General features: G+C 41.6%; 1 protein-coding gene across 1 annotated transcript; it reads right to left on the bottom strand.

The window, feature by feature from the left end:
* Positions 1 to 11,264: 11,264 nt before the first annotated feature.
* On the bottom strand, positions 11,265 to 19,913 carry LOC144078024 (carbohydrate sulfotransferase 12-like). Its single transcript, XM_077606201.1, has 6 exons — positions 19,597 to 19,913; positions 17,411 to 17,856; positions 13,948 to 14,090; positions 13,451 to 13,579; positions 12,617 to 12,806; positions 11,265 to 11,995 (listed from the first exon to the last, which is right to left on the bottom strand). The coding sequence occupies exons 1-6, from the start codon at positions 19,613 to 19,615 to the stop codon at positions 11,720 to 11,722; spliced, it is 1,203 nt and encodes a 400-aa protein (XP_077462327.1). The 5' UTR covers positions 19,616 to 19,913; the 3' UTR covers positions 11,265 to 11,719.
* Positions 19,914 to 21,337: the final 1,424 nt, after the last annotated feature.

Raw genomic sequence — 21,337 nt, 5'->3', positions numbered from 1 at the left:
ACCTTGTTCCACCGACAGTTCATTTTTCCTGAAAAAGTATGGTTTCAGTCTCTCGTCCTTGTTTTGACTTGGCCATCCAGACCGAGTCAGCTCCAGTACTTTGCATAGGACTGGGTCTCTGAGAGTGCTCTGTGCAATCTCTGTAGCTTGCACGGGAAGCTCATCTACTACTGAGAAATAGAAGATGCCGTTTTCCTCCGCTGTGTTATCCTTTTCCTTCCTCGGCAGTCTAGACAACGCATCTGCATTGGCATTTTCTGCTGACGTTCTGTACTCTATACTGTAGTCATAAGCCATCAGTCTCAGCGCCCAGCGCTGCATTCGCAGAGCAGCTAAAGTGGGAATTTCAGACTTGGGTCCCAAAATAGCAAGAAGGGGCTTGTGGTCAGTTATTAAACTGAACTTTCGGCCATATAAATATTTATGAAATTTAGTCACGCCAAAAATTATGGCCAAAGCCTCTTTCTCTATCTGACTATATTTGCTTTCAGCCTCTGTCAATGTACGCGATGCAAATGCGATCGGTTTCTCATCTCCATTTTCCATTATGTGCGATATGACAGCCCCGATTCCATAAGGGGATGCATCGGAAGCTAATCTCAGGGGTTTCTTGGTGTCATAGTGCACTACTACTGAGCTTTTTACTAACTGTTCTTTTGCATCTTTGAATGCTGCTGCACATTTAGTAGTCCATTGCCAATCAACTTCCTTCTTCAGTAGTTGATGTAGCGGCTGCAGCACCGTCGACAGGTCTTTCATGAACCGACCATAATAGTTTAATAGTCCTAGAAAAGACCGTAGCTCTGTGATGTTTGTAGGCTGGGGTGCATTAACGATGGCTGCCACTTTTGTCGCAGTGGGGTGCAGTCCCTCCTTATCTATCAGATGCCCCAGGTATTCTACTTTCTCCTGCATGAAATCACATTTTGCTCTTTTCACTCTTACCCCGTAGCTCTCCAGACGGCTCAGTACCTCCTCCAGATTCCTCAGGTGTTCAGCTCTTGTCTTTCCTGTGACCAAAATGTCGTCTAAAAAACAGGTGACATGCTCCAAGCCTTGGAGTATCTGGTCCATCACATTCTGAAATATGGAAGGAGCACTGGACACTCCGTATGAAAGTCTATGATACACATACAGTCCTTTGTGAGTATTTATTGTCAAATACTTTTCTGAGTCTTTTCCTAACTCCAGCTGTTGGTAAGCCTGTGACAAGTCTAACTTGCTGAAAAGAATGCCTCCAGCTAGGGTGGCAAAAAGGTCTTCAACGTTTGGTAGTGGATAGGTCTCCTCTTCCACACTTTGATTTACTGTGACCTTATAGTCTCCACAGATACGAATTGACTTGTCTGCTTTGGGTACCACTACTATGGGCGCGGCCCACTGACTATGTTCTTTCTTTGAGATAATGCCAGCTTTCTCTAGGCGATTTAACTCCGTCTCAACTGCATTCTTTAATGCATATGGCACTGGTCTGGCCTTCCTGAAGATCGGTTTGGTATTTGGCTTTACTGTAATGTTGGCCTTTGTTGGAATAATGATTCAAACCTTTTAAATCATTATTAGTAATATTTAATTAAAAAAAGGAAAAACATCTTTCAACAAACTCTGCTTACAACTTGCAAGGAAAATGCCATGTGGCGTCGTCTTAGCCCCCAGTGCATTCTGACGAGCTGCATACTCTTCGGTACATTTAGCGGCACATAACCAAAACATTCAAAGGTAATCTGATTTAAACAATTGCCATTGAAAGAAAAACACCTGCGTAAGAATTTGCAGTATAAGCATAATAATTTCTTTATAAGGTAAACTGCCGGTGTCCCAGACAAAACAATTTATGAGTCCTTCGTAGATCTCCCAGTAAACAGTCCTTGGAGGGTGAGGTGTTATGTCAACAAGCTGGAGCCAGCAGGGTGACCTCGAGTTTGTCCCAGTCTTATACAAAAGTAATTAAAATGCCTTATTACTTATTAAAAATGCTTACAACACATATAGAATATTCCATAATAATTCTAACATTCCCTCCTTTTACTATATGTTTGTTATTCATTTTATGACAAATTCAAAATGAGAGGGATATCACCGTTGGCTGTTTTAATTTTACCCGCTTAGGCCCTACTCGTTCGGCAGGTCTGAAAGCAGAAAACAAAATCATTTTCGCCATATTTTTCATCCTCGAAATTACCATGCTCTTGAAATTCACTGCTTCCCTCAGTATGTCTCATCAACAGAGGATATAATTCATGCAATTTAGAATTTGTAGGGGCAATCGCAGTGGTTATAAGTCGGCTCATCAAAGATCTTAAGCAGGGAATAATACAACACCCACATAATGTCAAAATCGTAGCAAAAAGGGCTACGGAAAATGCAACAAATTTGGGCCAAAATCCAAAGGACATGCCACCAGCTTTCAAGGGCGGATTCTCTGACTCCAGAATGCTCCTTCATATTGCGGTTGAGGGTCTGCAGGCCACTAATGGCCTGGGTGAGGGACCCACCGGGTGACGTGTTGTTCGGTATGAAGGTGCAACATTGATCTCCAAACATTGCACACACGCCCCCTTGCTCCGCAAGCAGCATATCAACTGCTATGCGATCCTGGAACGCCATAAGACTGGTGGCTGCCAATTGTTCCTTTATCGCCACAAATCCCTGTTCAGTATAGTTTCCAAGTTTTTTGACATTGTAATGCAGGTAATTTATCCAATCAATATTTTTGTTTGGAGTAATTAAAAGAAAAATATACTCCCAACCTGCTGCGATCTGATTAGCCAACTTATACTCATCTGGGACTCCCCGGGGGACGCCAATCGCATCAATGTAGGTCGGATCACCCTCCATGCCGATCGCCGCCGTCGCGAGGGGCCCGCCATCATACCGGATTTCTGTGCAGCCAATTGTATCTCCTCTACTGTAGATGGAAAAACAGACACTGGTAATAGCAGTGAGACCAAGGCACAAAGTCCTGCTGTCATTTTGGCAGGAGTCGTATAATTTGTTTTGACCCCACCACCACCATAGGTCAGAACGTGGAATCAGGGGTGCCTTCTGTTTTAGGACGTGGGCACACCACGTCACATTTATCGCTCCCAGTGCCGGACCGTGCCCTGTGAGGACTAAGCAGGTAAAATGATTAAACGCGACATGTGTTGAAAAGTTAGGCTTGTCCTTTGCTGCCGTTGTAACTGGGTAGACATTATTCCATTTCATACATTTTGGGCTTACATCTTTTGTCATTATCTCCTTTACACAATCAGGGGTAATTTGCGCGGGTACTACTCTTAAGAGAGGTCGGCCCCCCCATACATGTTATACAGGTTTGATACAGGTTTGATACAGGTTTGATTTATAATAGCTGCATTTTCCATCAACAATAACCAATTATTTCTTACCGCCTCCCGTTTGGGAACTCCCCGTTGCAGAAATGAATTCTCTGGTCATCTCAGATTTTAATTTTACTATGGAGGATCCGGGTGTTTCCATCTCTGACGACCTTCTTACCCATGGACTTAGGAAAAACGTCAGACAAAGATCCACAAGTTAATTTGTCAGTCTGAATTATGATTTGTAATGCCCCCACCGTATGGGTTAATTTTATCGAAGGCCTGATGGGTTTTTTTCGCACGCGTGTGTCACCCAAGCTTGCCAATCTAGACCAGTTTCTGCAACAAGGTTTCCCCAATCTGTTTTAGGACTGTTATGTACCACACATATTCTATAAAATCCATGTGTATCCTTTGAAATGGATATGTAGCTTTTGTAGCTTGACATAAGGGGGAATCGCCCGTGTTTTGGCCATATATCTGCATATAGATTGAATATATAACCTCCCCCTTTTTTGAGGCATGAAATTTACCATGACTCAAAATGGCAGCCCTCCCAGATAAGTCTTTTGTTTTTGTTTAGTCCCCCAGGTTCCCAAAATTTCCCATTGCAGAAATCAAAAATTTCATTTGGCGAAATTCTTTTCTTTTTTGTTTCTGTCCTACTCTGCCACCGCCGTCCTTGAAAGGCTTATCAGCGATTTCAGAAATATTCCACCTTGATATTAGAATATTGATATATCTTGGTGGCTAGCCAATTGAAACACAAAAGACAGACACTCATCCACGCTGGCACTCATAATCAAGAAATTTAGAGTGCTCCCCCAACCATCAAGATTGATGCCTGAAGAAACTAGATAATTAATGTATTAGATTCACATGCCACATATCTAGAAATAGAAATTTGTTCAATTGCCACCGCCCCTTACCCCATTCAGTCAGCATGTAGATTGCCATGCGAGTGGCTGTGATTAACTATCTATTCGCCAATAATGCAATAACGGAAAAGTTGCACACATTGAAACACACACACACCCCCTTTTAGTATTTTAACCGTTTGCAAAAAACTTTATCTCATTGTTCTGCATTAAGTTACACCCCCTTTCAATGTTATCGAATTTTGCCCATTCTAGTCAACCCATCTACTTAAAGCATTTCTCCAAGGTTGATATTTTATAATTTGGAGATGTTATTTTTAAAACATAGACATTATTTCATCACTCGTTTCACACTATGAAAGGCCCCACCTGAATTTGTTGTAGATATTCCCCTTTATCTAAGCTTGTTATTGCCAATCGTTATCACCGTAACATTCAGGTGTATTAACCCCATAATTGCAATGCAGTAAGTTTTGGCTAAATTCTTAATTTGTATGCCCCTAAAGCAATAGACAGTAATAACGTCCCAATAGTCATCAATATAACCTATAGCAAAGCATACGCCCCCTTCATGTCAAACAAGGAAAGTCTTTTGTGCACCTAAAGACGCTCCATGTTTCTTCTAGGGAAACTATGCCTATCCTTAACCAATTATCTTATCTACCCCAGCCAGGTTCAATTTACCTAACAATTTGGACGAATGCCATGAAATTTCTCATTTCCGCATTGTTAATTTCATGTCTGATTTCTTTAACAACCAAATATTCCTTAATACCTAAGACATAAATTGCAAATCACCCCATACTATGTTTACTTAAGATAAGAGCCATTTCTTATAGCTCCCTGTTACCACAAGAAAAATCTACAATAATTAAATTAGAGAAATCCACCTTTTACTAGGCATTTCCTAATTACAATTTTCAATGCTTAATAAAGGACCCACAAATTGTAACCAATATGCCATAATATTGTAAAAAATCCATTCATTTTTCTTTAACCAGCCAATCTCCTATATTAAAGTAAAAAGAAACCAATAATAACAGTATTATTCCCAATTCCAAAGCTTTTACCAAATCAATCTTTGCCAAACAGATCTTCTATCACCTCGAAAGACATTTCTGATTAAATCCCAAAAATAAATGCGAAGATAATCGCGGAACTCTGCATCCCTTGCAGACCATGTTTTGTTCTTATTCTGAAATGTTTAAACGGAAGCGCGCCCTTACCCGCTGACTGTGACCTTCACGCTCGCTGCAGAAGCAGCTTATCAATGTTGACATTCCTAAGCGACCTCTTTTTCTTTCTGCGCACAATGTTTCACCTCCTGTGTATAATTACAACGCTTTATAGAGAAGACTAAATCACAATATGCTGCAAGCATAGCAAAACCCATTTCTGCCCTCAAGTTTGCTTCAGCACCCCCAAGGCCAATTATTTTAATATTCAGCCGCACCAAAACAGAGCGCTCCCCTCGTAATCAAAGCATTATTCGGCAAGTTTAGAGTCTGACCAAAACGCAGTTTTGGCAACCCCGCTAAACATTTAATTTGCTGTTTTGTATTTCTGTTAACCAAAATATTCCCGCTAGCAGACGGGGACGACACCAGGATAAGCCACAATAAGCCATTTCATTCTTTGAAATAACCATTTTAATTGCCATTTTACAACTTTCAGCATCACACAAAAAAATCCAATTGAATTCATTCCCAAAGAATGTGATCTCTGGTTTAAAATTAGCTCAACATCCTCATGTTCAAAATCCTCATGTTCAAAATCCTCATTCAAATCATTTTGAGCAGGCCTGCCTTGTTTTTAGAGACATTTTTGTCCAGGCAATCACGCGATATATGTAATATATATAAGTATAATTTGAATGAGCATGCAACACATTTGAATGAGCATGCAACACATTTTTTAGCTGCTCCTGATAAATGCTGCCCACCGCGTGGTCTTCAGCGAGGCCGCTGTTGGCCTTAAAACAAGCCGTCATCCTGATTTGACATTCTGCAAAAGGCTCACCATCCCTCTGCTTAGCTCTGCTGATCACGGTATAATTAACTTTTGTTTTAAACTTCCCCGTAACCCGATCAATCAGTTCATGCACTCTCAAATTCAAATTACCACCGTCATGACACAACGGGCCACCATCAGCTTTTGGATTCGAACATCCAAATTTAGTAGGAGCCTGCTCCTTGCCCACATTAGTATTAGCAACTTCGATCATGGGATATTGTTCAATAAACACATCACTCATTGGCGGCGCCCCAGGCTGGGGAGATAGCGTTTTCTCCCTATGTCCCCCACGGGCCCTCCCGACCTGGTCATATTTGTCGGAGGGGGCCCTCCTTTTTAACGACAACAACACACTTCTTCCCCACCGGGCTAGCCGTCCTCTTTTCTGTGGAATAACACAGCCTCTGTGTCTCCAGTCCCACCGTTATCAACTGATTTAACCCATGTATCATAAACCAATAATAGGTATCATTATATCCCTCCTGCTCCATTCTGTTAAGATTTCCCCCATGCTTAGCACGTATTTTATCCTGCAGTATCAATATCTTATGCATATTAAGCTGGCCAGCAAATCCATATTTATTTATCCATAAGTTTAGGTGTTTAACCCCTGTAGCGCTTTGATTTTCAACAATCCAATCTGTACACGGCAGACGCATCTTTGGATCGTCAATAGCCGTTTTACTGTTTGCGTTGCCCATTTTTAGAAGGGAGCGCGCTCGCACTTAGTTATCAGTTAGCAAATTCTTTTTCCGCGGAACGACACACGTAACACACAACACAAATGTATACCCTAGCCTGATATACTGTCAGAGTTATATTTGTACCTATCCGGACCGCGGTACAGGACACCCCGAACTGCCCCAAGTTTTATAGACTCATGCTCTGTCTCGTTACCTGGCATCGACTAGTATACCCAGGGTTTTAAAATCGCTAATCCCCAGGACGCGAGCCTTACTTCTCAAAATAAGGCCTTCGCGTGTGATGCCCTTCGCGCACTCGGAACCCGTCACAATATGCAGCCATCACACGCGGACTCGGCAGAAATGTCGAAAGATGCTTACCAAGAGGATAGTCGTCAACCGATTAGAAAACAGGCGCTGCTGAGAAATAGTCCAGCCTGGAAAAGGGATTCTCGCCGTGCACGGTCACTCCAGATATTAAACCGCAGCGTCTGGATTCCCTATCGGTTTGTTGACCCCGGCTACTCGAAGGACCAAATGTTGGAATAATGATTCAAACCTTTTAAATCATTATTAGTAATATTTAATTAAAAAAAGGAAAAACATCTTTCAACAAACTCTGCTTACAACTTGCAAGGAAAATGCCATGTGGCGTCGTCTTAGCCCCCAGTGCATTCTGACGAGCTGCATACTCTTCGGTACATTTAGCGGCACATAACCAAAACATTCAAAGGTAATCTGATTTAAACAATTGCCATTGAAAGAAAAACACCTGCGTAAGAATTTGCAGTATAAGCATAATAATTTCTTTATAAGGTAAACTGCCGGTGTCCCAGACAAAACAATTTATGAGTCCTTCGTAGATCTCCCAGTAAACAGTCCTTGGAGGGTGAGGTGTTATGTCAACAAGCTGGAGCCAGCAGGGTGACCTCGAGTTTGTCCCAGTCTTATACAAAAGTAATTAAAATGCCTTATTACTTATTAAAAATGCTTACAACACATATAGAATATTCCATAATAATTCTAACAGCCTTAAAATTTCGAATAGTGCCCAACTCCTCAGCAAACACTGCTTTGTGTCTCTGCAACACTGTATCCACATCTGCGTTGTTACCGCCCCTTGCTGGTATAACTGAGAAGATGCGTGCCCAGTCCAGTTTGAAGTTTTGGAGCCAGTTACGGCCAAGTAGGGCTGGTCTGTCACCTTTTACGATCACTAATGGTAGCTTCCCACTCTGGGTCCCATATTTTACCTTGGCCGTCACTTGTCCCCTCAAAGGAATGTTCTCTCCGGAAAAAGTTGACAGCTGCACTTTACTTACTTCCAAAGGCAGATGAGAGAGATGCTTCTTATACACAATTTCTGAAACCAGTGTTACAGCTGCTCCTGTGTCCAGTTGCATCTCGAGAGGAGTTCCTTCTAATATGACCTGTACTGTCATTTCCTTCCTCCAATTCCCGACAGCATTTGTGGGATACACGGCATTCAAGCGATATGACTCCCACAGTTCATCATCCGCATTTCCTGTTGTCTCATATTTATTTCCTTTTACATACTGCGTGTGTCCTTGCCAATTTTTAGTTTTACACATCCTTGCTATGTGTCCTACTTTTGAACACTTGTAACATGTCTCTCCTTTATATCTGCATTCATGAGCGGCGTGGTTGCTTAGTCCACATCTGTAACAGGGTTGGTGATTTTCTCTTCTCTGTGGTCTGAATTTTCCACTTGTGGTTTTACTTTTCCAATCGCTGGTGGCTGGTTGGTATTTCCATGCACTTTTGCTTGTCTTTTCCTGGTCAATCTTATTTAATGTGGCAGGTTCTTCCATTTTGCTAGCGAACTCCAACGTACTCTTTGATGCCATCTCCATGGACAACGACAGTTCACATGTTTTTTTAAATGTTAGATCTTGCTCCGTGAGTAATCTTCTCTGAATAGCTTCCACTCTCAATCCACAAACAAATCTGTCTCTCATTGCTTCATCCAACTGGAGACCAAATTCGCAGTGGCTGGATAGCTGCTTCAACGCCACGATATAATCCGACACAGACTCGTTCTCTCTCTGATTCCTCTTTTGAAACTTGAATCGCTCCGCGATCACCAGCGGTTTCGGGTTGTAATGAGATGCTAATCTTCCACTTAGCACCTCATATGAGAGGCTACTAGGCTTCTCTGGTATGCAAAGGTGTTTTAACAATCCGTAAGCCTCTGCACCAATTATAGACAGGAACACGTTGGTTTTTTTACCTTCCTCCACTTCGTTGATGATCATCCATTGCTCAAAACGTTCCAAGTAAGATTCAAAATCTTCTTTAACTGCCTCGTATTCGCCGAGATTTCCCAGGAATCTGGCCATGATGCAGCGCCGCCGTTAGCTTAGCACTCGTGCTAATGCTAGTCTGCAAAGTCACGTTACCTCCTTGTAACGCCTTAATCTCTTCGTCGGAAACTTTTAATCCCTACCGCATGGAAAGGGATCCCATCCTCGTCGCCACTGTAATATCTTTGCAGGTTATATAACTGTTAATATATCCATAACAGTAATAGACGGCGGAGCCCAGGGTAAAACACGTGTAGCTCTTTATTGCCACTATCCAACAACACACACACACACAAACCGGACACACAACACTACTACTTCCGGGTTACGCTGTGCTACCCCACGGCTCCAGGGGCGTGGTTACACACTCTTCCATAACCCGAGGCAACTATCATTATCAATATATTACACAAACCAACTCAACACCTTACCTCCTTAGTCCAGCCAGAACCAAGAACTGTCCCTGAGGGCTCCAGAAGATGCTGTTTGCCTGCTGCTTGTCAAACATCTCTGCAGAGTCCAAAAAAGTCAACTTAATGCCATCTTGGAGGGTGTTTGAAATGTAAAGAGCTCCTTTTCCTGACTGTATGATCAACGTACTTATGATCTCGATCTTGCCGTTGTTTTTGATGTGGTAGAAGGAGGCACTGATCCTTGGTGTTTCCCCTTGCAGGACAGCAAACTTACTGCCGTTGGGCTCCCAGGCAAATGCAATGATGCCTTTTTTTTTGCACCGGAGAATCGTAATATAACATAAACAAATTTAAATTAACTTGGATTACGATGCAGACACACTCAAAAATAAGTTTAATCTAACTTTACACTAAACTTAATTCTAATTTAGTTTTACATTTTTAATACCTTTTGTTCTCCCGGCCGGATTGGCTGTTTGGCTCCACCCTGACTTTTACTATCGATGGGCTGTTTGCTTTTGTATTCCCTTCAAAATATTCCGATGCACACAAATGTCCTCACAATAGGATAACGCACGACCACTTGCCAACGAGAAGTAATATATACTCCTTGTACTAGCGATCGCTACGCCATTCGCGCATAGTGACGGAAAAAAAACACTGAAAAAAATGCAATGCTCCGCCCAGTGCTCGTAGATATCTGTTATACACGAAAGATATGCGGCAAAAAAGACTAAAATCATAAACAGCCTCTCATGTCTTGGCCACCTGGCTTTCTCATATCTAGAGATAATTATTTGCTCGAAATTTGTCTCGTATCTGGAGATAATTATTTGCTCGAAATTTTACTCGTATCTGGAGATAATTATTTGCTCGAAATTTTACTCGTATCTCTAAATGCTCGTATGTCAGGGTGCTCGTATGTCGAGGTACCACTGTAGACTTTAACTGGAAAGTGTTACAGGCAGCTCTAAAACATATCCACTAGGAGTCACAAGTGTTGTGTTAGGGTTCTACCAACACACGAGACATTTTTCACTAAAGCCGCTGTATAAATGGTACGAAAGTAATATGTAATTTTAGGATTAGAAGACGTTGCTTGCTACAAAAAGCCATTTGTAGCAGTCAGAATCATCCGTTTGAATTTTCAAACGCGATACGACCCCTTTTAATATACTTTATTTTCAGCTAATTGATCAATTTGATGATCTTAGAATTTATTTCATTTCAATACCTTATAATAATTATACAATTTAATCTAGGTCTATGGAGTAAACACAATGCAACAAAAGGGAACAATAGTTTTGAAAATGAATGCCAGTTTTATTTTCCTGAGTAAAAGGTACATAAAGTGAGCACAGTAGTAAAAATATTGATCCTTTTCATAGTAAACTTGATAATAGGCACTTTAACATTTAGGTTCAAAATACCCATTTGGGTATAATCCTTATGAACTTTTAATTTTTATTTGGCTATAATTTAATTTACATATTTAGTGCAATCAATTTTTATTCCATAATCTATTTTTCCAAAACATCTGAAGTACTATTCATAATATTTTATGTTATACCTGTACTTATTTTCTCCTCATATTCTGAATTTGTGTATATAAATTATAAATGTGGGGAAAAAGCGCAGAAGAAAAACAGATGAAAAGAAGGAAAGCAGTACCTTGTTGCTGACCTGAGTAGTTTTTAAAATCTGAGTTGTTGTCTTAGAGCAGAGTAGTAGCTAGATTCTGTGTTTTTAACATTCATTCATTATCCGAGCTGCTTATCCCCTGAACAGACGGGGGCGCTGGAGCTTATCCCAGCCAACAAAATGCACCCTGATTTAGTTCCCAGCCAACCCAAGGGTGTTGTTTTAATAAATCATAGTGAAATACTATGTCCCCGGGAAAGTTCTTTCTTTCAATTCAAAGTGTAAAATGCTAAAATTGCTGCAATCATATTTTTACTACCCTTCCAAATGAGTCTTACCATCTTCTATAGCTTGTATTAGAATTTCATTCATTTGTTTTCTGTAGAGCTTATCATCACAGGGTCGCAGGGGGTGCTGGAGCCTAGGGGATTTCTTTTGGGGGTTTGCTTATTGGTGGTGGAGCACGTTTACAGGTTCAGGATAGCCAAAGAGCTCAAAATCTGGTTGATAAAGCTTGTACAGCTCTGTAATCATTGAGACGGGAATCTGTCCAAACCAGTCTCTTTCCCAGCTTGCTAGAGTGTGATTTTCTTGTCCCGAAGGGAATTGCACCAAATGATCCACTTGAAGGAGCTTCAAAAGTTGCTCTGCGTCCGTTTCCAATGTTTCCAGCTGCCCAATGAAGTCGTAATTCATCTGGCATGGATGACACAGGCTGTTTACCTATAAAAATAAAAAAAGGAAAAAAACGATGTATGGGACAATGCTCGCTTTCAGCATGATCTAGTGTTATTTCTAAAAGCCAATTTCTAAAAGTGACAAACATTTATGTTTGCACAGAGTGTGGTACATATTTATATGTATATGTGTATGTACCATGTACCGGTATTTATTAAATTTACAACCTCAATTGCCTTTGTGGCGTATTCAAACTTGGTTGTGGCGCCGCAAGTGTGTCATACTTGAAGTTGAACTGCGTAAAATGGCCCTTTATTCTAAGTACTGCAACTGCCAAAATAAAGTGAATTTAACATCATGTTAAATTTATAGACAAAATAGATACTGTAGAACGGAAACATATATGAGGTCAGTGGTACATTAGTCTCATTTATAAGTAGTTTACAGTATTCCAAGAAATAACAAATATCTCCAGTTAAATTTAGTTTTAGCTGCAAATTGGGTATTTAATTGTTTTTAACTGTGGTTTGTACTTTGACAGTGCTGCCTTAAGATAGAGAAGCAAGGTGAATCCTTTTTATCGTATTTGATTGCTTCATTTCAGTTAATGTGGCGTTTGGCACTTTGCACACAAGTGTTCTACTATAATGTCATGTAGTGTATTACTTGGCGCCAGTGATCATTAAGGATTTTCTTTTCTCTCGCTTCATCCAACAGGTACAAGATGAACTGCAGGAAGGTGGGTTGGAACCCTGCCGCATGGGCTTTGGCCACCGTTTTCGGCACCTCCCCTGACAGATTGCCATAGCGCAGAATGATGTCCTTCCCAAATCTGCTGTAGAACAGCTCGTTGGGCCTGATGGTCACAACACAAGAACTATTGAGGAAATCACCCAGACATTCTGGCATAAGGCCTGTCACAATAACAATTTTAAGGACTTAATATTTTCCCCAAAATTAATTAAAGAAATTATAGTTATGTTGATTTCTTTTCTTTTTTCCCTGGAAAACTACTGCGGCATGTTAATTAGTCATCACAAAAGCACCTGAAAGTCAGGAATTTTTTTATTTAGTGATTCAATGTCCCACCTAAATATTAAATACTATATGTATATAATGGCCCTGTAGTCACTTAGACCCTATCAATGACAAAACAGTAGTATGTGTGAGTGTATAAGTGCAAGTCCAACCTCCAAGAAAAAACTACTGGTTGGCGCAAGAAGTAGTCAGCATAAATAAATCAATGACGCAAGGACAAATTAGCAGTCCTCACTAAGGCCAAAGGCCTTAAAACACCCAGAATTGTTTGGCAGTCAATTGCAGGGAACAAGTAAACAACAACCATTTCCACTCACACTCATACGTAGGGGCAATTTATAGTGTTCAACCGGCCTACCATGCATGTTTTGGGAATGTGGGAGGAAATCGGAGCACCCGGAGAAAACCCATGTAAACTGTTAAACTAGATGTAAAAAAAAATAGGAACTCTGGTAGCCACACCTTTCGAACTTGTCCCTGAAGGCCGAGATGAGTCGGACAAAGGGGTCCCGCACGAACAGGAACTTGGTGTAGTTCTGGAGCTTGCCAGCCATCATGTGGCGGGATGGAGAACCGCGTTGACCCAATAACCTAGTGAATACAATATGTGACATACATTTTTTGTGTTGCTCTGTTCCTGCCTATAGTCTAGATTTGCTATTTTCAAATTTGCCTATTTTTGATTAACTTTCCTTGCCAACCCCGCATGTTTTTGGGATGTGGGAGGAAACCAGAGTACCTTGGAGAAAACCCATGCAAGCTCGGGGAGAACATGCAAACTCCACACAGTGAGGACCGACCTGGGATCAAACCCACAACCTCAGAACTGTGAGGCCTACACGCTAACCACTCGTCTGCCGGCCAGACGTCAATAGTCAGTCAAAGCTGTGATTTCTAGGTTTGCCCAAATGTCATGCAATATGAGGAATTTCATTGGTGGAGGAAGTAATGTGTCATACTTGGCAAAAGTGGGAAACATCGAGATTTGGTGGATGAAGTCAGCAGGAATTGCCGCCACCTCAGTGTAAGGCTTTCCTGTTTTGGGTGAGAGCAGAGACTGGGACAGGACTGCCATCACCCTCTTCCAGTTGGTGCAAGCCACCTGAAAGGAAGAACATAATGGTTTGTCAAGTAATGGTGATATATTGAACTGAACTTGACTTTGCCCAAAAAGTGGGCAAATGAATCGCTTTCCCATGAGTATTCATAGAGCACCATAAACCAATGAATAAATAAATAAATATAGAAATAAATAAATAAATGAGAAGCACTGTATTACAGAGTGAACACCCCCCAAAATAAACATGTCACAAATTTAGATTAAAAGAAGAGAGTAAAAAAAAATATTTTAACATGGTGTATAATGTTCTGGAAATAAACACGATACTTATAGCTACAGTTTATTTTTATTCGGGGGAAAAAATCTAGAAATTACACATTCAAATTGTAATTTCTAGATTTTTTTTTTTTTTCAAATCAATAGCCAATGATAATATTTGCTTCACATCCCTTGTGTTTTCTTTCGCGACATGAGTAAATGTTAATGACATTAATTGGCTACGTTATTTACACATTTTGCCTGTATTGCAGGTTAGCATATAGCTAACAGTTCGTCCGAGCAGCTGCCAATCCTTTATCACGGCGAAACGACTGGGCTGCGGCAGAGCCACTCAACAAGGCAAAGTAAAAAAAGAAATCCGGTTCTTTTAAGATGGAATGGCTGTCGGCTTGTGTGCACATAGAGGAACAAACGGTGAAATTGGGAGAGAAAGGTCTCCCCTTGCAAAACACGCAGCGAAGTTAAAGTTGTTAGCAAGTAGTTGCATATAGATGCAAGTTTAACTATCAAGTGACACATTCAGCAGAAAAGTCATTTGAATGGGAAGTAAGAAGGACAGACATGAAAAATAGGGTTAAATTTAAGTCAGTGACATTTATTAACATGTTTTATTCATAGATTTTAATCATAAAATTTTATTATGACTATATCAGGGGTCTCAAACTCGCGGCCCGCGGACCAACTGCAGCCCTCGGGACGATAATTTGCGGCCCCTGTCTTAATATGAAAGATTAATGTTCGTGCGGCCCGCAAGATTGATATGAATGACACTTGTTGTGTTCGGAGCTGAATGAACCAATCACGGTGAGGTATACGGCTCTGGAGGGCGGGACATCGGCCGGGCTGTCCAGTGCCTCGCTCACTCACTCATTCAGTCCTCCAATCAGCTGGGCGGAGGAGAAGCCGTGAAGTCGATCACTCCGCTCGGCGCGCACACTCCTCCGCTGCTCCCAGCATAGAACTGAATGAGGCGCTATGATCTGTGATCCAGCCTGTGTTAGTGTAGCCATCTCCGCGAGTGAAACGGAGAAACTGAGAGCGAAAGTGCGCACGCGCCACAAACCCGCGCGACTGAAAGTGAAAGATCAACCCGAGACTCATTCCAAGTGGAAAAACATATTACAGAGCCCCAGAGATGTCTCTTTCAAAGCCTGCCGTGAAGAGAAAGGTCGGTGATGAGCACAGACAGTTTCAAGAAAAGTGGGGAGTGCAATATTGCTTTGTTGAACACAGGGGCACCCCGACGTGTCTCATTTGCACTGAAAAAGTTGCGGTGCACAAGAAATACAATTTGAAACGTCATTATACTACGAGACATGCTGAGGAGTACGAAAAATACCAGGGAGATGAGAGAGCCAACCAGGTTGCCAGTCTTAAAACATGTCTTCTGAGGCAACAGGATTTCTTCAAGAAGGCTACCAAAGACAGTAATGCAGCAGTCGAAGCTAGCTACGCCTTTTGTGAGTTGATTGCTAAAGCAGGAAAGCCATTCACAGAAGGTGAATTTATCAAAAAGTGCATATTACAGGCTGCACATATTGTCTGTCCAGAAAAGAAAAGTCTGTTCAACCACACCAGCCTTTCTGCCAACACCGTGGCAGAGCGCATTTCTCACCTGTCAAGTGACATTTATGATCAACTGTGTGAGAAAGCACAATGTTTCAGTGTATATTCAGTGGCTCTTGATGAGACCACAGACATCACAGACACTGCCCAGCTCGCAATATATATCCATGGTGTTGATGACAATTTTAAAGTAATGGAGGAGTTGCTCACAGTAATTCCAATGCATGGCCAGACCACCGCGAAGGAAATATTTCACCAGCTGTGTGATGCCATTAAGAATGCCGGTTTGCCATGGAAGAGCTTTGTTGGAATAACAACCGATGGAGCCCCATCAATGACAGGGAGGAAGAATGGACTGGTAGCACTTGTTCAAAAAAAACTCGAAGAGGAGGGTGTGGAGGAGGCCATAGCTCTGCACTGCATTATCCATCAGCAGGCCCTTTGCATCAGATGGCTGAAGTTTGACAATGTGATGTCTGTCGTTGTGAAATGCATCAACCAAATCAGATCCAGGGGCTTAAAGCACAGAAGGTTCCGTGCTTTTTAGAAGAAATGGAGTCAGAATATGGGGATGTGCTCTACTTTACTGAGGTACGTTGGCTCAGCAGGGGAAACGTGTTGAAGAGATTTTTTGAGTTGAGAGCAGAAGTAAAAGACTTCATGGAGATAGACGGGGTTGCTGTTCCTGTGCTAAGTGATCCCAAATGGCTCATGGACTTGGCTTTTCTTGTTGATATCACATATGAGCTTAATGTACTGAACAAGAAGCTACAAGGCCAGGGGCAACTTGTCAGTGCTGCCTAAGACAACGTGAGAGCATTCTGCACTAAATTTGTGTTATGGAAAGCCCAGCTCTCTCAGACAATCCTTTGCCATTTCCCAGCATGCAAGGCTCTCGTGGATGTAGGCACACCATTCAGTGGTGAGAAGTATGTTGAGGCCATTTCGAAGCTACAGGAGGAATTTGATCACAGATTTGCAGACTTCAAGACACACAAAGCAACATTTCAAATTTTTGCGGACCCCTTCTCCTTTGATGTGCAAGATGCCCCTCCTGAGCTTCAAATGGAGGTCATTGACCTGCAGTGCAACTCTGCACTCAAAGCCAAGTTCAGGGAGGTGAGTGGAGTACGTACGTATGTCTTTGTAAAACACTGCATTCTTAACATTGCATTCTTAGCATGAGAGAGTTACATATGGGTGCAGTGTTTGACATGCGGGAAAACTAGTTGTGCCTGCCTAACATGTAAAACATTTAAAATGCGCACACACAGACATATGCCTTTATGAAACACTGCACCCATTTGCCATTTGTCTCATACCAAGAATGTATCAAGTCATTAGTAAAATCACATACGATCCAGAGCCCCATTATTTCACAGTAAAGCACTTTTGTAACTCCACTTTGATGATTGTTACACAATTTTGACTTGGACTATGTATTTCTGACTTAAATTATTCATTTGAAAATCATTTTGCTACAATATAGCCCCCCATATCATCCTGATATTTTCTACCTTGGGAACATAGCAGTAGATGATCTTGTGCTTATCATCGACTATAAGGTGGTCCAATTCACGAATTGGAATTTGTTCAAATGCAGGGATACTTCCGGGAAAGTACTTCTGCGAACAAACATCCATGATCCTTTGCTTCCTCGCCGTCATCACCCCCATGAATGTTGTCGTAAAGGATGCTGGAAGCATGGACGAGTGGGCAAGTTTGCGGTCCTGCTGAGGGAAGAGGTTGAATCCCCCAACGTCATCCCAGTAGGTGATGATTAGCAGGGTCACGAACAGAGAGCCCAGAATAAATGCCAAACGCAAGCTTCGCCACGTCCCCATGATGAACATGCGGAAGATCCAACAGTGGCCAATGTTGGTGGAAGAGGATGAGGTTATCTGAGCTCCATGGTGCTGGACGTTTGTCACGGAAGGAAACACTTTCTGTTCAGCAACTGTGGCTGAAACAAGCAGGAAATGTGATTTAGACTTTGGCTTCTTTACAAAATAGACAACAAACTGATTCAGTCCACATTTTAAGTGAGGTCATCAGATTCTCATGTAAACCACCGGTTAGTCTATTCACAACATGAACTGGATGAATACACATTACCAAATATGTCACTAATATTGTAATGTACGGTAATAACTCCAGTCTAGGCAAAGTTGAGTTTCCACTTCTTTGTTGGATAATATTTATATATTTCAATATTTTTCTTTGTGTTTTATTAATGTAAACATAATGTTTATGTTCAAACTATTGTAGTAAGGTTAGTTGCAGTTTATATATATACTAATAGATAAGTATAGACACTCAAATTCACAATTTAAAAACGAGCAGGTATGTTTGGGGATTGACAGAGAAAGCCAAAGTGCACCTTAGATTTGAACGGAGCACAGATGTTAACCAAAGGACACTGTGCTGCTTGTTGAAATGATGCTATATTAGTCCCACTGTCATCATTTTAAAAAAAATGTGAATAGATCTAATTAAGGGTTAAGAATCAGCCACTATTTTTTAAAGCGTTTATCATGTAAAAATATCAACATGAATGAGGATTAGTCTGAAACAATCTTGAAGTAGAACACTCTGGGGTCTCATATAATCCTTAAGTTAATCACGGTCCCAGTTCACAACAATCACATCTGTCCTTGTAATCCAACAGCAAACAGCCCATCGATAGTGAAACTGAGGGTGGAGGCGGGGCAAACAGCCAGGAGAAGGTATAAAAATGTAAAACTAAATTAGAATTAAGTTTAGATTAAATTTGTTTTGAGTGTGTCCGCATCGTAATCCAAGTTCATTTAAATTTGTTTATGTTATATTACGATTCACCGGTGCAAAAAGTCTGCTTGTAAAATAAGCACACAGCAAGCGGGCCCATTCAAGAAGCCTCATTTCATCTCATTTTCTGAATCGCTTTATCCTCATTAGGATCACGGGGGTGCTGGAACTTATCCTATCTGACTCCGGGCCATAGGCGGGGGACACCTTGAATCGGTGGCCAGCCGATCGCAGGGCACAAGGAGACGGACAACCATGCACACTCACATCCTTCCTAGGGGCAAATGTAGAGTGTCCAATCAGTCTATCATGCATTTTTCTCGGAATGGTCGAGGAAACCGGAGTACCCGGAGGAAACCCACGAAGGCCCGGGGAGAACATGCAAACTCCACACAGGTGGACCAACCTGGATTTGAAACCAGGACTCCAGAGCTGTGAGGCCGACGCGCTCCATTCAGGCAGCCTTCTTGCAGAAAAGTGTGTTTTTGTTCCTATTGCCTGACGTTTCTTTCCTCCACGTTGACTTCCTCATGCTTTTAGTATTTGAAGAACATCCACTTAAGAGTTACGCTCACCCATCACGCAAATTGTATGGATGTGAGCACAATAAAGTAAACGTAAAGATCAACAATGTCTATCCCGAGGATAATTCTGTGTTCCTATTCTGATTTCCGAGTTTACTAAACGCGCTACAATGTGGCATTTTATGCGTAAAAGCACTTGGCGCTCGTCTTCCATCACATCCAGAAGCTGCAGAGGTAAAAAAAATCATTTCATCCAGCGCCGTAAAAAAAAACGGAATAATGCCTGCTTCTGTTCTGTGCATTACCTTCAATAAATCCCCTTTAAATGTATACAGACTTTCTCCCATCTCAAATGAAAATGCCAATTAAAAACGAAATTATTTCGAACTTACACGACAAATATGGCTCCATGGTGGCCGTTCGGTCCGGATGATAGACAGCGATGTGTGGACGGCTTTCCGATCGACGAGGAGAGCGACCCGGCGAGGAAGATAAATAGGCCTGGATGAGTATAGTACCGCTTCCTATATAGTGAATTCCAGACTGGTGCGTACTTGAGGCGTGTGAATGACAGAGCGCCACGGCAAAGTGCAACACATCTCGCGTGATTTGGACCACACGCGCGCATAACCACAACCACAACCACAACCACAACCACAACCACAACCACAAATATATAACTAACCTTAACCACTATTAAAGAAGACAAAGAAAAAAAACAGCAAAAAGTCGCTCGACAACGCAAACACATTAACATTTGGGTGTGTGCGTACTAATTGGGCTTGTCTCTGGACCACAGAAATGCTAAGTGCCACTCTCGTGATTCACACGGCTCGAGTACGAACCAGTCTGGAATTTACTATAAGAAGCGGTACTATACTCATCCAGTCCTATTTATCTTCCTCGCCGGGTCGCTCTCCTCGTCGATCGGAAAGCCGCCCACACATCGCTTCGGCTGGATTTTACCCCATTTTCGGGCAATGTTTGCCCGTACGCCATTGACGTTTCATCGCTGTCTTTTCCCGGGAAAATCACCCCCTGGCCTGGTTTTAATGTCTGAAAAGCTCCAGTATTTGTATTTAATCATGAAATGCTGCTAGGAAGTGGATTTTACCCCATTTTTGTGCATTAATTTATTGATTATTTTTTATGTGTTGCAGCTGTAGCTGCAGTAGAGGTTTTATAGCCAAAAAATAGTTTTTGAGGGTTGGATTGATACGTTGAAGGCGCTACCAGAAAATGCACCGCCCGCCACTGATATATATATATATATATATATATATATATATATATATATATATATATATATATATATATATATATATATATATATCAGTGGCGGGCCTTCAAGGCCTTCTCGGCTGGCCTAAGAAATATCTGAATGATATTATATTTTGTCCACCAATACTTATTATTCCAAATGGTCTGTTAGCTTCCTTTCATTGCTTTTCCCCCTGGTTGCACTGCTTCCAGATGTGTGTTTTCATATTGAAGCATTTAACCAATCACATTTCAGCCATTATTTGTTGCCAGATCAGATCTGCCTCAAAGCCCGCACAATCAGTTCTTGCGGGCTCTGCTGCATTAAACTAGACTGTTGCTTTTAACCAATCAGATTTCGAGTTGGCAACCCCACAATGATATCTGAAAAGCTCCAGTGTTTGTATTTAAGCTCCAGTGTTTGTATTTAATCACAAAATGCTGCTAGGAAGTGAATTTTACCCCAGTTTAATTTTTGACGTTTCACCATTAACGTCCATCGCTGTCTTTTCCCAGGAAAAATCACCCCCCTGGCCTGGTTGTAATGTCTCAAAAGCTCCAGTATTTGTATTCAATCAATAAATGATGCTAGGAAGTGGATTTTACCTCATTTTTAGTGCATTTTTTGTCATTTCACGTATGGACGTATCGACGTTCATCGCTGTCTTTTTACCGGGGAAATGATACTCCGGGCCCGGTTCTGATGTCTAAAAATCCCAGTATTTGTATTTAATCAATAAATGCTGTTTTTGGCTGGATTTTACCCCATTTTCGGGCAATGTTTGCCCGTACGCCATTGACGTTCATCGCTGTCTTTTCCCGGGAAAATCACCCCCTGGCCTGGTTTTAATGTCTGAAAAGCTCCAGTATTTG

Source organism: Stigmatopora argus, chromosome 7, assembly GCF_051989625.1.
Source record: "Stigmatopora argus isolate UIUO_Sarg chromosome 7, RoL_Sarg_1.0, whole genome shotgun sequence".
In the NCBI taxonomy this organism is placed as follows: domain Eukaryota; kingdom Metazoa; phylum Chordata; class Actinopteri; order Syngnathiformes; family Syngnathidae; genus Stigmatopora; species Stigmatopora argus.
Note: the sequence above shows the minus strand (reverse complement) of the source record. Positions and strands in the feature narration are given on the sequence as shown.

Coding starts and splice junctions, on each gene's coding strand:
- LOC144078024 (XM_077606201.1), bottom strand. Junction 14,091..17,410: donor TCTACTGCTATGTTCCCAAG/GTAGAAAATATC, acceptor TCTTCCTTTCAG/GTGGCTTGCACCAACTGGAA. Junction 12,807..13,450: donor TTCAGGGACAAGTTCGAAAG/GTGTGGCTACCA, acceptor TGTGACCATCAG/GCCCAACGAGCTGTTCTACA.